Genomic DNA, 16,487 nt, shown 5'->3' with positions numbered 1-16,487 from the left:
TATCTCGTAGTATGAATTGTCAACATGGTGAGCTGGGAAATAAATTTTGCTAGCAAGTCGCCGTAAAGCAAACAATTCAAGATTCCTATTTCAAGTAACAAATTATATCATACAAATCATTTCAAATCTCTATTAGAGTAAATATTATTATGCATCGCAGAGTTTCAAGATTCCAATTTCAAGTATCAAATAATCATACAATTCAAATCAAACCATTATAAAAACATTGGTAAGTCGTTTTTATACATTATTATTATTTTTATTGGAATATGTGGGAAATTACACACATTCAAAGTTTGAGTAAAATTGTACAGTAATTCAATCATATAATTCAATATACAATCAATTGTAGATTATCGATAACATCCCGTGGTGTAATTTCTTAAACTCTAGCTATTACAAGATAATTGTATTGGAATCATTCTTTTTTGATTTTAATTCGTTACGAATTATCTAAATTTTTAATTAATTCATTTCACAACAAAAAAGAATTGATTCAAATATGGTGGGTAAATGATTTGAATCAATTCAAACGAATTAGGCAGAAATCAATTTCAGTTCATTTCCAATTCAAGTTTCAATTCAAATGAATCTGTAAAATGAATTGCAATTCGTTTCCAATTCAAATGAATTTGTTAAAGTGAATTACAATTCATTTCCAATTCTTTTGAATTGAGTTGATTTTGAATTCATTCAAATGAATTAGAACAATGAATAGCAATTCATATTAATAAAATCAAAAATGAGTTGCAATCAATCAAATTCAAGAGCAGATCTAGGGGGAATTAAAAATAAAAATTTAACTTTCTTTTAGCAAATAAACAACATTTTCCCAGTTTGATAGGATTTTTGGCGATAACTAATAATAACTGACAATTACAATATATCTTTTGATTTTTCAAATCTAAGAATTTTTTGTCTTTGGACTACTAGGTGATATACAGTGGTCGACATAAGTCTACGTACGACCACAATTTTTGCCACTTTATTGAAATCTATTTTTATTGCTATGTACCATAAAAAATGTTGTTGCAATGTAAACTTGCAAAATTATTCATAAAAAACAATAAAAAAAAACATTGACAAAAGTCTAAATACTAACAGATAAGCATGCAATTTATTAAGTCTACAGTTCAAACAATAACGGTAACAATATTCAGTTCTCGCTACAGTTAAGCATGGTGTTGGCAGTGTGATGGTTTGGGGTACTGTCGCCGCTTCTGGAGTGGGAAAGTTAGTGTTCATTGAGGATAATATGGTTCGTTATCAGTACAAATCCATTTTGGAACAAAATTTGAGAGCATCCGATATTAACTCTTGGTTAAAGTTGGCTTTTTCAGCAAGATAACGATCCGAAACATTGGTTTCAAATTGTCAAAGATTAGCTACTCTACTTGCACCATGACAATTGTACACACTACCTCAAAGTCCGGACTTTAATGTTATTGAGCACGTGTGGGAAATTCTACAACGGAAGATCCGAAAACATTTTAATACTTGTGCACCAATGTTAAAGGAGAACCTTCCAGAAGAATGGCAAAATATAACGTCCACAGAACAGGAAAATTTAGTTGCTTCGATGCCCAGACGCTTGTAGATGCCCGTGGTGGCCCAACGAAATATTGAATTTAATGAAAATTTTTATTCGCTGAAAAATGTTTATTTAGTGTACAGATCGTATGTAGACTTTTGTCAACATATTTTTTTATTTTTTTTTGTGAATAAAAGTTAAATTAATTATAAATTTAGCGATATTTTTTTGTTATATTACTAAAAATGCATTTGAAATAAAACTACTTTTACTTATAGTCGTATGTATCCTTATCCGAAATTCAGGAATGTAGACGCATCCGCCGTCTCTATCCCATTTTTTGGATCCATCCGTATATATTGATAGTCCCATTATAAGAAGATAGAGACTATAATCAGTTCCATACTAAACGGAATTGAAAAATCTAAATTCCTCAAAAAAGGGAAATCAATATGATCGGGGATATTTTGAATACTTCCAGTTATGCAAACATGTCCGTAGGATCGGTAATTCCATGAGTTAAGCCTAAAGGTCGAGTTCAATACCAACTTCTTAGGTCTACTGGTAACCAATTCAGTAGTGTGAAAAACGACTTTGTCGAGTTAGTATGCAATGCCCCTGTTATCAGGGCCCTTGCAAAGAGTTTACAGTTAGAGACCCTGTCCAGACAGGTCCCATAAAATAGTATCGGTTTAGTCGACTAGCCAGTTAACGTTGCAGGGTCTAATACCCCATCTCGTGCATATAGCCCTTTTGTAGACATACATAGTCACTCTTCAGTCGGGGTAGCGGAAAGTTGGGAATCTTAATCTTCATTGAGAACAGTACAAGTTCAGTTTTGCTAGGATCGTTTGTATTTAATTAGTTTGATATGGTGAATGTGTTTCATCGGTTTCAACGTGCGAGAGATGGCTTATTCGGTTCAGAAGTGGTGATTTTGACAAGGAAGGCCAAGAGTTGAAGACATTACTCCATGGAGATTGTTGTCAAACTCAACAAGAGCTTTCAAAATCATTGGAAGCTACGCAAGCAGCAACAAACGTTTGTGTGCAGCAGGATTCATCCAAAAGCAGGATAATTGGGCACTATACGAATTGAAGTCGAGAGACCTTGAAATATGATGACAAATGGATCCATTACAATAACCCGAAACGTAAGAGATCGTATGTGCAGCCCGGCCCACTATCCTAATCGACACCAAAGCCAAATATCCATGGCGCTATTATGAGCTGCAGACTATTACAGGGAACCTGTACCGAACGCAACTGATTCGTTTGTAGCGAGCATTGGCCGAAAAACGGCCAGAATATGCGGCCAGACATGAAACCGTAACATGAAATATTTAGAATGAAGTGGTTGGAAAGTTTTGCCTCACCCGCTTTATAGTCCATAGCGTGTCCCGTCCGACTACTACATATTTGTTTCGATCGATGCAGAACGCTCTCTCTGGGATACGCTTCGCTTTAAGTATCCTATATTGGCTTGATTCGTTGTTGACCTCAAAAGATGAGCAGTTTTTTTTGGAAAAAAAAAATCTATGGTGGGTAAATGATTGAGCACAGCCGAATACAACATTTACATTTAAATTTAATTTGCCTTCTGGGAGAATGCATATCAAAACGGACAGAAAACTGCTAGTTTCTGATTTGACATCTTCGATTTTAATGAAATTTATCACACATATTACGGTTCAAAAGGACTCTTCATCGGAAACCCTTTCAAAAATATCGCGATTTGAAAATTTTAAAATTGTCTAAAATTATATACAGTATGTCAAAAATGAGTTTACACATTGAAAATAAATTTATATTTTCGAGTTTGATTACATGGAAATACCACTTATTCTTTCATTACATATATTTTTTTGGTTTGTTATGAATATATAGAGTATATACAAAGCTTACATAAGGAAAAAGTTGAATTACAATGTAAAATAGACGGAAAAAAAGTCAAAAACAAACATTACTTAATTTTGGTAGTGTCAATTAACTCTTTTCACAACCAATTTTATTTGTGTTTTTTGGTACACACTTAATGATCAATGGTAATTTACAGATAATTATGATCTGTATTCTTCTTCTCTATAAATTTGTTAGTTAGTTCGCGATCGATTTTTTGTTTTGTGGTCATCATTATGTAAAATATTGTTAAGAAAACTTCCAGGAAGAAGAATATCTTACAACGTGACTCTGCTAATTTACTACAATTGCCAATTGGAAAAAAGTATACAGGAGTTGTTGGGGATGTTTTTGGCAACACGAAATATAATTTATAGTGTTTGAGAACGAGCAGAAATGAGGGTAGAGGAGCGTTAAAATGTAGTGGTAGCCCTAGACCTAAAATAACTGAGCGCCTAATGTCAGACAACTTCATTAAAACGCTCAGATTTATAAATAGTAAAAAATAGTAAAATAGTAAAATTGCCAAATAAGTAAATAGATTAAGGAGTGAGATCGAAAAATTCTTAACATACATATATGTTTATAAAAAAGAAACCACTAAACTTACAGCTTTAATTTTTTTTTTATTTGATTGAAATTATTATTACAATTTACAAAAAAAATTATTTTTATAGTTTTAATCACTAGTGATGAAATTTTGAACCTTTTTCGGAAACCCTTCCATTAACGTTTTTATAGTGCTTTCTGTCACTTTGCTCGAACATGTAGTCCATCTCCGTTTAAAATCTACCACACTTTTGGACACCTTTTTTGTACTCTTCAATTCTCTTTTAACAAGAGCCCAATATCTCTCCACTGGCCTTAGCTCCGGGCAGTTTGGAGGATTTGCCTCTCTTGGTACAAATACCACATTATTGTTCTTGTACCACTCAAGGGCTTGTTTGCCATAGTGACAGGATGCCAAGTCAGGCCAAAAATAAGTGGACACATTATGAAGTCTTATGAATGGAAGCAGCCTTTTTTGTAAACATTCCTTGATGTAAATTTCGGTATTTATAGAGCCCGTTGTAACAAATGAGTGGCTTCTTTTGCCGCAACTGCATATTGCTTGCCATACCAAGAACTTTCTGTGAAATTTTGTCTGCTTTTGGGTCCTAAACTTTTCTTCAACATTCCCTCGAGCATCAGCAACATAAAATTTTTGACCTGGAAGTTGCGAAAAATCTGCCAGAACATACGTTTCGTCATCCATTATGCAGCAAGAATATTTTTTTATAAAACTTGACTTCAATTTCCGTGCTCTGTTTTTGGCCTCTAAATTTTTAGTAGCGTTCCTGTCAGGAACTTTTTGAGCCTTGTATGTTTTTAAACCTGCATTAGCTTTAACTTTTCGTACCAAATAGTCCGAGCACTGAGCTAACCGGGCTGCTTTCCTACCGGATGTGTTGGGAGCTCTTTTGAAAATGCGTTCTATTTTTTTGGCTTTAGAAACATCATGTGGACCATTCCTTCTACCTGAACCAGGTTTTCTATCAACTGACAAGTTCTCCCGGTACTGTTTAATAACATTGGAAACAGTTTGACGGCAGACCTTTGTATGCTTGGCCAACTTTTTGTAAGACCAAGTTGGGTTTTGTTGAAAATATTTAATAATTTCAGTACGCACTTTTTTCTGGTCACTCATTTTAATCAGATTAACAAAAAAATTAATATAATTGACATTACACATAATAACTGACATGTTTTTCAAAGGTAACTTGATCAAAAAAAAATTCAAATAATACTTGGGTTAAAAAATGTAATGAAAAACGTGTGTTAAGAATTTTTCGATCTCACTCCTTAGTTATTTAATTACTTAAAACTAACTTCTTGTAATTTGTGAAAAGAGTTAATTGACACTACCAAAACTAAATAGTATTTTATTTTCACTTCTTGTTCGTTTCTTTTACATTGGACTTGAACTTTTTCCATATATACGATTTATATATACTGTGTATAAAAAAGTTTATATATCGAAATAATAAGTGGTATATTTCTTGCTATCAAAGTCGAAAATATATTTTTTTTTCAATGTGAAAACTCATTCTTGACATACTGTATGGGTGATTTCACGTCAAGTGAACCAACTTTTTAAATCGATGTCTTCCGTTCGGGACCAAGGTTAGACCTATTGGATAGTAATTCAGACACAATTTTTCATCAAAAATTTTTTTCAAAAAAAATCTTTTGCAAAAAATAATGCTTTTTGATAATTATATTTATGTTTTGGGAGATGATGAATGTAAAGTTCATTACAATTTTTCACAAATAAATTACACACGCTCTTCATCGAGTTTCTGAAGCATAATTCAAATGACAAAAAATAGTTTTTTAAAGCTTCATGTAGAATAGAAACATTTAGAGAAATTTATGCAGAAAATCCTCTACCTATTTACTGACCAATTCAGAAAGTAAAATATGCTATTATTAGGTAGTCAGAATTGAATTGATCAATTGATTAAAATTATTTAAGAAACTCTTCGGAAATCTAAAATAAAGATTGAAAATTTTAAAACTTAATTAAGAAAACACATAGTAATTTATTGCAATAATGAAATAAATTGAATCAAATTATTGTCATGTAGTGTCGTAGTCATTAAAATCGAAATTTAATCCTATAAGTAATAACCAATTTGAATTTATGTGCTCAATATTTTATATACTATTTATCTATTTTTAAGTGCATATTTTTATATTTAAGAGCATATTATTCGTTTTAAAGTGCATATTTAATGCGCATAAAACTGGTTTTTTAGAGCATATTTTTGGTTGCCCTGGTCATTAATATAGACAATATGGATATCTAATGACAGATATTTCAAAGACCTTTGCAAAAAAAATTATTTTAAATAATTTTTTTTTTAAAATTACAAAAAAATTTTAAAATTTAAAAAAAAAAATTAAAATTTAAAATAATTCAAACATTTTTTTTCCAAAAAATTAAAAAATCAACTTTGGAAAAAAAATAAATTTTGTTTACCTACAAATATTTAAAATTTGTATTTTGAAGTATAATTTGGTGAAGGGTATATCAGATTCGGCACAGCCGAATGTAGCTCTCTTACTTGTTTACATTGAAATATATACTCCGAATATTGACCTTTAACCTTTTGGAAGTAAATAATTTTATTCACACCATTTTAAAGACAATATCTTCTTTGGCTTTAAAATGGAGTAAAAATTATGCTGGTCTTTGAGTAGTTTCAAAGTTATAGGCAATTATGTGTATATAATTTTAGACAATTTTAAAAAATGTTTTAATTTTCAAATTGCGATATTTTTACATCGGAATGAGTTTCCATTGAAAAAGTCACTGATACGAGGAACATCCATGTGAAAGCTGTCCGCTTTTCTTCTAGTTTTTAATAGTTCTAATATATTTAATATGAAAACCAAACTTTTAAAATTTGAAAATAAAGTATCAGACAGAAATTGAAAAGTAAATGCAATAAAATTAAATTCAAATATTTTGCGTGCAATATTATGTGTTTAATAATAAAAATAATAGCACACCTTTAAAGGAAATTTATAAAATTATTTAATTGAAATACTACATTCATTAAGCAATTTTTCTCAAATAACCAAACATTTATATAGACTATATAATTGAGTATATTATATAGAGGTGATATACATAGTATATTGTGTGTATATTAAAACATACATGCCAAAACAAAAATTCTATTTATTCAATATTAATTATCGTTTATTATGTATCCAAATAGCAAACAACAAAACAACAACTATTCGAATGAGATGGATGAGATCAAAAAATATTTTTAGAAAATTTCAATTTGAAAATATCCATACGAGAATAATATGTATTTTGTTTATGCGAGTTCATTTCTTCATTAATTTGCTCAGAAGACACTTGAGAATACAAATTCTGGTGTTGTATTTATATTTATCATCTGGTTAGACCATCTTTCTCCCCCTTTTCTCCTACATGCTATTAAAAATAAAGAAAAAAAAAACTAGAAAACCAACGGAAGGTGAAACCTAGGAAGTGGAACTTGTGCACTCACACTCACAATCGTATATTTAGTGTGCAGAGTATTAAATTGTTTTGATGTTTTTACAGCTGCTATTTGTGTGTGTTTTCTTAAAGGAAATGCTATCTGCTATCTATCCCTCCATCTGTTTATACACATCGTACATCGTAAGATTTAAAATGTATTGGAATCAATATTGTATTAGAGTCATCATGTCATTCAAATGACTATATTATACCAAAGTGCACTTTAAAATGTAAAACGTATAGTGCAGCCTGTGTATAAGATGTTGTTTAAGTGTTCCTGTTCTATAAAGTGAACATACACTTGACGGTGTGTGACTCCCAGCAATGTAGTTGGATGGGGGGTCATAAGAGCTAAACATCTGGTTGCCATATTATGTTGTTTTTATATAAACAACTCTCTCTATCCCTCCCTGCCTGCCTCCTTTCTTAGTAGCATAAACTATTTGTTTTCGTTACAATATTTTTAGAATATTTTTAACATTTCGAAACTCGTTGGATGGAGAGTTTATGTCTGGATTTTTACCCCCTTGATTGAATTTATTGTGGCTACACCGCAAGAAAAAAGATGGTTTCTTTGTATTTTTTAAGATATTTTTTCAAGGTGTTGATTTTTATTAAACATTGTTTTGGTTTTATCTCTCAATTTATCTTTGGTATTTTTGTTTTGTTTTGTTTTATTTATTTATTAATTGTTTATCTCGTATAGTTCTAAAATTTACATTATCTTCTTCTTCATCTTCATTATCAAGTCCATGTATAAATAGTTTCCATTGTTTTTGAGTGATTTTAAACTTAAATGATTATAATAATAACATATAATAATTAAAAAGAAAAAATTATAATAAAATATTTAAAATTAAAATGAAAAAAGTAAGTTTGTTGTTTGATGGTACGGTGGCGCATGTCATCAGGATGAGTGACAAGCGCTGCCGTTGAATGCAGCTGGGCGCGTCGCTTAGAAGCACTTGCGGTGGACAATGCCGGGGCCGGATTCATCGTATTCTTGCTTGGAGATCCACATCTGTTGGAAGGTGGAGAGGGAGGCCAAGATGGAACCACCGATCCATACGGAGTATTTGCGCTCTGGTGGGGCAATGATCTTGATCTTGATGGTGGATGGGGCCAAGGCAGTGATTTCCTTTTGCATACGATCGGCAATACCGGGGTACATGGTGGTGCCACCGGACATGACAATGTTGGCGTACAAGTCCTTACGGATATCTACGTCACACTTCATGATGGAGTTGTAGACGGTTTCGTGGATACCGCAAGATTCCATACCCAAGAATGAGGGTTGGAAGAGGGATTCTGGGCAACGGAAACGTTCATTACCGATGGTGATGACTTGACCGTCGGGAAGTTCATAGGATTTCTCCAATGAGGTGGAGGCGGCAGCGGTGGCCATTTCTTGTTCGAAGTCCAAGGCAACATAGCACAATTTTTCCTTGATATCGCGAACGATTTCACGTTCAGCGGTGGTGGTGAAGGAGTAGCCACGTTCGGTCAAGATCTTCATCAAGTAGTCGGTCAAATCGCGACCAGCCAAATCCAAACGGAGGATGGCATGGGGCAAGGCATAACCTTCATAGATGGGTACGGTGTGAGAGACACCATCACCAGAATCCAAAACGATACCAGTGGTACGACCGGAAGCGTACAAGGAGAGTACGGCTTGGATGGCAACATACATGGCGGGGGCGTTGAAGGTTTCAAACATGATTTGGGTCATCTTCTCACGATTGGCCTTGGGGTTCAAGGGGGCTTCGGTCAACAAAACGGGGTGCTCTTCTGGAGCGACACGCAATTCGTTGTAGAAAGTGTGATGCCAGATCTTTTCCATATCATCCCAGTTGGTGATGATACCGTGTTCAATGGGGTACTTAAGGGTCAAGATACCTCTCTTGGATTGGGCTTCATCGCCGACATAGGAGTCCTTTTGGCCCATACCGACCATGACACCTTGATGGCGGGGACGACCAACAATGGAGGGGAAGACGGCACGGGGAGCATCGTCACCGGCGAAACCAGCCTTGCACATACCGGATCCGTTATCAACGACTAAAGCAGCAACCTCATCATCACACATTTTGGAGTTTTTGTGTTGTTACTACAGAGACGAATGAAACAATAATGACAAAAATTAATTATGTTTTGATTGTTTTAAAAGAATTTTCTTCTAAAAACTGTGCGTAGGTGAAAAATCAAGTGAAAATTTGAGCAACTGATTGCCAACAAAATCGTATTGAATTTTATGTTTAAAAGAAACATTTTGTAGAGAATTTTGTGTATACATTTTAATAAGTGATATTTCTTTTAAAGATTTTGCTTAAATTTTGTATATTTATGATATACATTTCACAATTTTCAAGTTCATTAAAGAAATTTTAATATTTTTCAAAGTAATTCAACAAATCTGCTTTAATTTTTACAATTTCAAATTGTATTTTCTGATATTATCTTGATAGTTTTGAGGTTATGTATATTGAAATATTTCAGATATTGGAATATATGACTTTCGTTGTATTATTTTTTTATTTTTTAAATGTAGAGCAATTCAAATATTTTTTCGTTTTTCAAAATTTTGGAATTCAACATATTTTACTCAAATATATGGTTTATTCAGGAATGTTTATGATATTAAAATTTGTTTGGATGAATTTTTTTAATGTAACATTTTTTTATTACTTCGAATTTTTTTGGACTTTATAAATCCATGAAGTATCATATTTCAATGTGAAAATTAATATATAATGGAATTTTTATAATTGAACAAGGCAATTTTCAGTTCTGCTATATCAAATTTCCGATTTTCACAAAATTATGAAATGTAGTTGTGGATGTATCAAATTTCATATTGAATTATTAATTTAAATTAAATTTTGAAAACAATTTTGATTTAAACATTTTTTTAAATTTGAAATCAATAAATTTTAAATATTTTATCCAAATTAATATTTTTTGTATGCAAATTTCAACACTTTTTAAATTTTTTCCAATTTGATGCACAAATTCAAATCGATTTCTTTTTTCTTGGTTTTTATATAATGCCAATGTTTTCAATATGAATTCAAACAATAATTATTAGATAATCCATTTAATTTGAGTAGATTTATTGTTTATATTCCAAAACTTTGTGTGGTAATCCTTATGGCGAGGCAAATAATATTCACTTGATTTTTTCTTAACACTTTTGTTTTTTTTTTTGCTGATCAATAGATATTTTTTCAAAATTGTATATTGAAAATATATGTATATTGAATCACTTTAATTATTTTATTTTGATATTCAGATATTTTGAATACTAACCGTTTCAACAGAAAGAAAAACTAAGAGACTATATCAACACTTTCGCTGTAGAACTGCGAGTGACTGCTGGATTCTGTTGTACTAATATTTATACCAGAAGTTGGAATCTGCATATATGAACAATTCAAAACATATAGTTTTCAATACCACTACTGAAGAAGCCAGAACACTCACACCACTACACTAAAGAATGTACGATCAATACACATGTATAGGAAAAAAGCGCAGGCGTTGCATAGTTAAAGGGGAAATTTCATAAAAACTAAACAAAATATTTGAATATTTTTTTGTGTGAATACAAAAACAAATAAAAAGATTTTGAAATCATTAAGCAAATTACTCTCTTTACCCTCTCAAATATTGTGAAAAATTAAAAATATATTGAAAATTTATAAATGTATGAGTGGATGAGTGTTTAATTTGTTTGCTCTCTCTCTTCAAAAATACGTTTTTGTTTATATCCTCCATGTGGGATTTTTTGTTGTTCTTGTTTTCAATCCCATACATACAGTTGCATTTGGAAATATGTTGTTTTCATTTCGAATCAAAAAAAAAAAATAGAATAGAATTCTATATTTCTTGGTTAGTTTGTTGTTGCTGTTAATATTAAACGATCTGAAAGTAAAGGTGCAGGGGGTCAAGGGAGCAGCATTGTGGCAACATTACCAAAACATTTTGCTTTTCTATTTTCTGAATATTTATAAATTTTGTTTTCATTTCTTTCTCTCTGTAGAAAATTTATAAACATTTTTTCTGTGTCTATACACAACTAAAAGTACAAGAGTTGCGGCGCTTTTTTCTTTTTTTTTTTGTTCATATTTTCACATCATATTGGTGGAATCTCAACCCATACATGGATTGGGTGGAAATTTATAAACAGCAGCGAAACAAAAAAAAAGAAAACTGATTTTTTTTTAATTAGAAAATTAAATCTAAATAAATCGGCCAAGAAGCAAGAAATTGAACAACAAAATTTATAAGTAAAAATATTCGAAATATTTGAATTAAATTCAAAATTTTGTTAGAAAATATATTGGGTTATAAATTAATAAAGTTATGACTGTTTCTTTGGTTAACTATTGTATTATTTCCAATATTTTTCAATATAAAATTTTGAAATTAAATTAAAAAAAAAATCAAGAAATTGAACCAAACATTTTTAAGTAAACAAATTCGAAATATTTAATATAAATTCAAAATTTGTAGAGAATTTCGTTAATTTATGAATTAAAATAAAAACTGGAGTTTTCTTTAACTGCTATTTCAATATTAAATTTAAAATTTTTTTAGATTTTTTTCTTGATATTTTGGAATATTTTAATTTTTTTTTGGATCATAATTTTATCTGTGATTTATTAATTAATAAAAACAGTTATTGAGTAGTAATAAATAGAAAAATTAAAAAAAAAGATCGATAGGTTTGTTTGGTTTGTTGATTTGTTTGTTAGCTTTCAAAATTTTCAACACAAAAAGTAAACAAAATATTGGAAAATAGTAGAACTTGCAACAAATGTTTAAATAAACAAATTCAATATATTTAATTTAAATTCAATGTTTAAAACATAAAAAATCGAAAATATATTGGTTTAAACAAATAAAAATTCAAATGTTTTTGGTTAAAATTTTAAATTTTTTTGGAATTTTTAACTTATCTCATTTTAACCATAAATATAGTTTATTTATAGGTTAATTAATTAATACAAATATTTTGTTTGTGGTTAATAAATGAATTAATTGATGTAATAAATAGAAAAATTAACAAACGAAATTTTTTGGTTTGCTTGCTAGACATATTATTTTTATTAGCAACACAACAAGTTAACTTAATATTGAAAAATAGTGAAACTTGCAACAAATGTTTAAATAAACAAATCTGTGCTTAATTAATTAATAAAAATATTTTGCCTGTAGTTAAGTAATTCATTAATTAATTGATGTAATAAATGCAAAAATTTAAAAAATGTTTAGGTTTCATAATGAAAACCTTTGGTTTGCTTGCTAGACTTTCTATTTTTATTAGCTTTGGAAATTTTCAACCCAAAAAGTAAACAAAATATTGCAAAATAGTAGAACTTGCAAGCAAGCAAGCGGACAGGCTGATTAATTAATATTCTAAAAAATAGTTTAATATTAATTGTTTATTTACATTCAAATTAATTAAACTTTTTGAAATTGTTATTTTAATATTAATTGTTTGATTTTATCGTTATATTTAGTCATGCATGTTCCACTTGGCTGGCTTTGATTAGATTTAAATTTTGAACAAAATTATATCTTAATACTTTAAAATTTGTACCCAAAATAAAAACAAAACATCAGTTGACAGAATGGGAGTTATAATGATTTGAATTTCAGGTCCTTCGAAAATTTAATCACTCATATTTGAAAACAAATATTTGTACTCGTATTTGATATGCATGAGCTCCAATTGGCTGGCATTGATTAGATTAAAATATTGAAAAAAATTATATCTCAGTTTTAAAAGTGGTACACAAAATAGCAGTCTACTGAATGGGACTTTTATATAAAAACAAAACAGCAGTTGACTGAATGAGACTTTCAAAATAACTTAAATCCCAGGTCCTTCGAAAATTGAATCACACTTATTTGAAAACATATACATTTGATATGTATGAGTTCCACTTGGCTGGCATTGATTAGATTAAAATATTAAACAAAATTATATCTCAGTACTTTAAAAGTGTACACAAAATAGAAAACAAAATAGCAGTCGACTGAATGGGACATTGTATCTATCTACCATTTTTGATGTTCAATTAAAATTACTTCCTTCGAAAGAACTCTGTAACTTCGAACATATGTTAGAAATTAGTAAAAGTATAGAATTATTTAAAAGTTTTCAAAACTGAATATTTTTTTTCATACTTTTCTAATGGTATATGGGAACTGACAGCTGATTTTGAATGATCCTACGAATACATTTTCCTATAAAAGTACCTTTTGTTCTGCGGCTCCTCATCTAATATATTGATACAAGATGACTGGGCCTTCGGAAAGTTTATTTCAACATTCGGGCATCGCATAGAGGGATGGCTTCATACATTTTTATGCAAAAATTATAAGGAGTGGTCGTAGAGGATTGAAATTTGGCACCGATAATTATATGGACTAAATTAATAAAAAACATGAAATTTTATCAAAATCGTCTACGCCCAACGCCCACTTCCCATACAATCCAAATCGATTTTTTTCTTATCCAAGCAAATTTCTGAAACAAAAAAAGAACGCATGCTAAGTTTTGTTAAAATCGGCCATGCCCACTGCATACCGCAGGTGCAATCCAAATCGATTTTTTCGCTTAACATTTTTTCTATCCAAGCAAAAATCTAGAAATTTGGTACAATAAAATCGGTCACATCCACCGCCCATGAAACCCATACATAGATAAGATTTTTTTTGATATTTTGTTTATTATTCGACAACAAATGTTAAGTTTTCATCATGTTCCGAAAACTTCCGAGAACTAATTTTTTTTAGTCGAAACAAGGCACTCCCACCTTTCATTTACAAAAAAGCCCAGTAAGTCGATCGTACGTATACTTTAGTAACTGTGTGTATATAAGAACTAAGATCGAAAAATTCTTAACACACGTTTTTTTGTCAAAATTTTTAAACCAAGTATTATTTGATTTTATATTCATTTGTTGTTAATCTGATTAAAATGAGTGACGGGGAAAAAAATACGTACTAAAATTATTAAAGCTGTTCAGTTAGCTCAGTACTCGTACTATTTGGTACGAAAAGTTAAAGTCAATGCAGGTTTAAAAACATACAAGGCTCAAAAAGTTCCTGACAGGAACTCTGTTAAAAATTTAGAGGCCAAAGTCAGAGGAAATAATATGTGAAATTATGTTCCCATGAAATATTCATTTCCCTGGAAGTGAAAATTGCTATCGTGATATTCATTCACAATAGTTGATTTTGTTCGTAACAGCTGCTTATTGTTTACAAAATTCCATCTAAAAATTTCACAAAATACGGAAATTTTTCACGTGAACAAAGTTCATTAACGAAAAATGGGAAAAGGGAACATATTTCATGTGAAATATTGATTCGCGATAGAGGTGATTGACGAGATTTTTTTTTACCACAAACAATATTCAATGAAATTTAATTTTTTTTTTTGATTTTATATGTAAATTTTGTTTTAGAAACCTTTTATAAAATTAAAAATTATGACGAATAAATTTATTTTATTAACATCTACTTTCATTTACTTACACAGAAAAAACTATTTCTTAAACCGTTTCAATTCAAATATTTGTCACATATTGAACTGGTTTCAATTATTTCATAATTAAATCAAGTATTCATTTGCTCAAAAACAAAATTTCTTGGTATTTTCTATTGAATTTTGAGTTTTGAATTTGATAATTTTGACAATTGAATATACAATTTTCGTTATTGGTTGAATTTCAAATACAAAAATTATTGAATAGATAATTTTCGTAATTGAAAATACATTTTTGTTATTTTTTGTGTTTCAATTACGAAAATTATCTATTCAATAATTTTTGTATTTGAAATTCAACCAATAACGAAAATTGTATATTCAATTGTCAAAATTATCAAATTCAAAACTCAATATTCAATAGAAAATATTTAATTATGAAATAATTGAAACCAGTTCAATATGGGATAAATGTTTGAATTGAAAAATAAGAAAAAAATAAGAACATCATTAATAAAATTCTGAAATTCAAAAAAAAAAACTAAATATTATTTAATATTACGGTATTGAAACAATGGAAACTTTTCTATTTTATATTTGTTGTATGTATGACCATTTTAGTGACTCAGTATTTTGTTAAATATCCCTTGTGTTTTTACTTTTTCACCAATTAAAGATTAAATGTCCTCTTTTAAATATTTTCCCATTCCCTTATAAACGCATATTCATCAATCTACAATATCCCATTGGTTTTCTATGGGATTGAGATCTGGCGATTGGGCAGTCTAATTCCTAAAAACGTACGTCATTGAATTGTAACCACGCGATTACAATACTAGATGTGTGTTTGGGGTCAAACCTAGGGGATATTTCCCTCAGATTCCAGTCGTTGCAACACACCAAACTTAACTGTCTTATTTGTGTACTTAGGGTCCAGTCTCTTTCCTGTGGCTAACAGTTTGAGAATTAATTTACAATTTCAGATTACTGATAATCTACCGTGGAGTAATTTTTTGGAATTTCATAAACTCTCTTGCTATTAAATTATCTTGTCTTGGAGTAATTTTACGAGGTATTCCTCCCAAATGTTTAGTTTTGACAGTACTCGTCTTACGAAATTTGTTTATAATTTATGAAACTGCTGATTTATTAATTGAATCTTTATCACAGATAGTTATACACTACACCACCATAGTGGAGGAGGGTATAATGCTTTTGTGCAGATGTTTGTAACGCCCAAAAATATTAGTCTAACACCCACCTTAAAGTATACCGATCGACTTAGAATCACTTTCTTAGTCGATTAAACGAAGTCCGTCCGTCTGGCTGGCTGTCCATGTAAACCTTGTGCGCAGAGTACAGGTCGCAATTTTGAAGATATTTCGATCAAATTTGGTACATATTATTTTTTCAGCCCAAAGACCAAGCCTATTGAAACTGGCTGAAATCGGTCCATTATTTCACCTAGCCCCCATACAAATGTCCTTCCGAAATTGGACT

At 30.2% G+C, this 16,487-nt stretch overlaps 3 protein-coding genes across 3 annotated transcripts in view; 1 reads left to right on the top strand and 2 right to left on the bottom strand.

The window, feature by feature from the left end:
* Map205 (Microtubule-associated protein 205) overlaps nucleotides 1-16,487 on the bottom strand; it is a 395,519-nt gene that overhangs the window by 100,361 nt on the left and 278,671 nt on the right. The window lies entirely within an intron of this gene.
* Nucleotides 127-16,487, top strand: part of yellow-e (L-dopachrome tautomerase yellow-e) — a 102,611-nt gene continuing 86,250 nt past the window's right edge. Inside the window, exon 1 of the mRNA XM_065510759.1 lies at nucleotides 127-229. The gene's annotated coding sequence lies outside the window, so the exon portion shown is untranslated. The remainder of the gene's footprint in view (nucleotides 230-16,487) is intronic.
* Nucleotides 8,059-10,908, bottom strand: Act87E (Actin 87E). The gene is made up of 2 exons (XM_065516384.1): nucleotides 10,796-10,908; nucleotides 8,059-9,596 (listed from the first exon to the last, which is right to left on the bottom strand). Exon 2 carries the CDS (start codon nucleotides 9,573-9,575, stop codon nucleotides 8,445-8,447), a length of 1,131 nt encoding a protein of 376 aa, XP_065372456.1. The 5' UTR covers nucleotides 9,576-9,596; nucleotides 10,796-10,908; the 3' UTR covers nucleotides 8,059-8,444.

This window comes from Calliphora vicina, chromosome 1, assembly GCF_958450345.1.
Source record: "Calliphora vicina chromosome 1, idCalVici1.1, whole genome shotgun sequence".
NCBI lineage: Eukaryota > Metazoa > Arthropoda > Insecta > Diptera > Calliphoridae > Calliphora > Calliphora vicina.
This window is presented reverse-complemented; position numbering and strand designations above follow the sequence as displayed.

Excerpts from the sequence above, each read along its gene's own strand:
- Act87E (XM_065516384.1), bottom strand. The coding sequence starts at position 9,575 with ATGTGTGATGATGAGGTTGCTGCTTTAGTCGTTGATAACGGATCCGGT.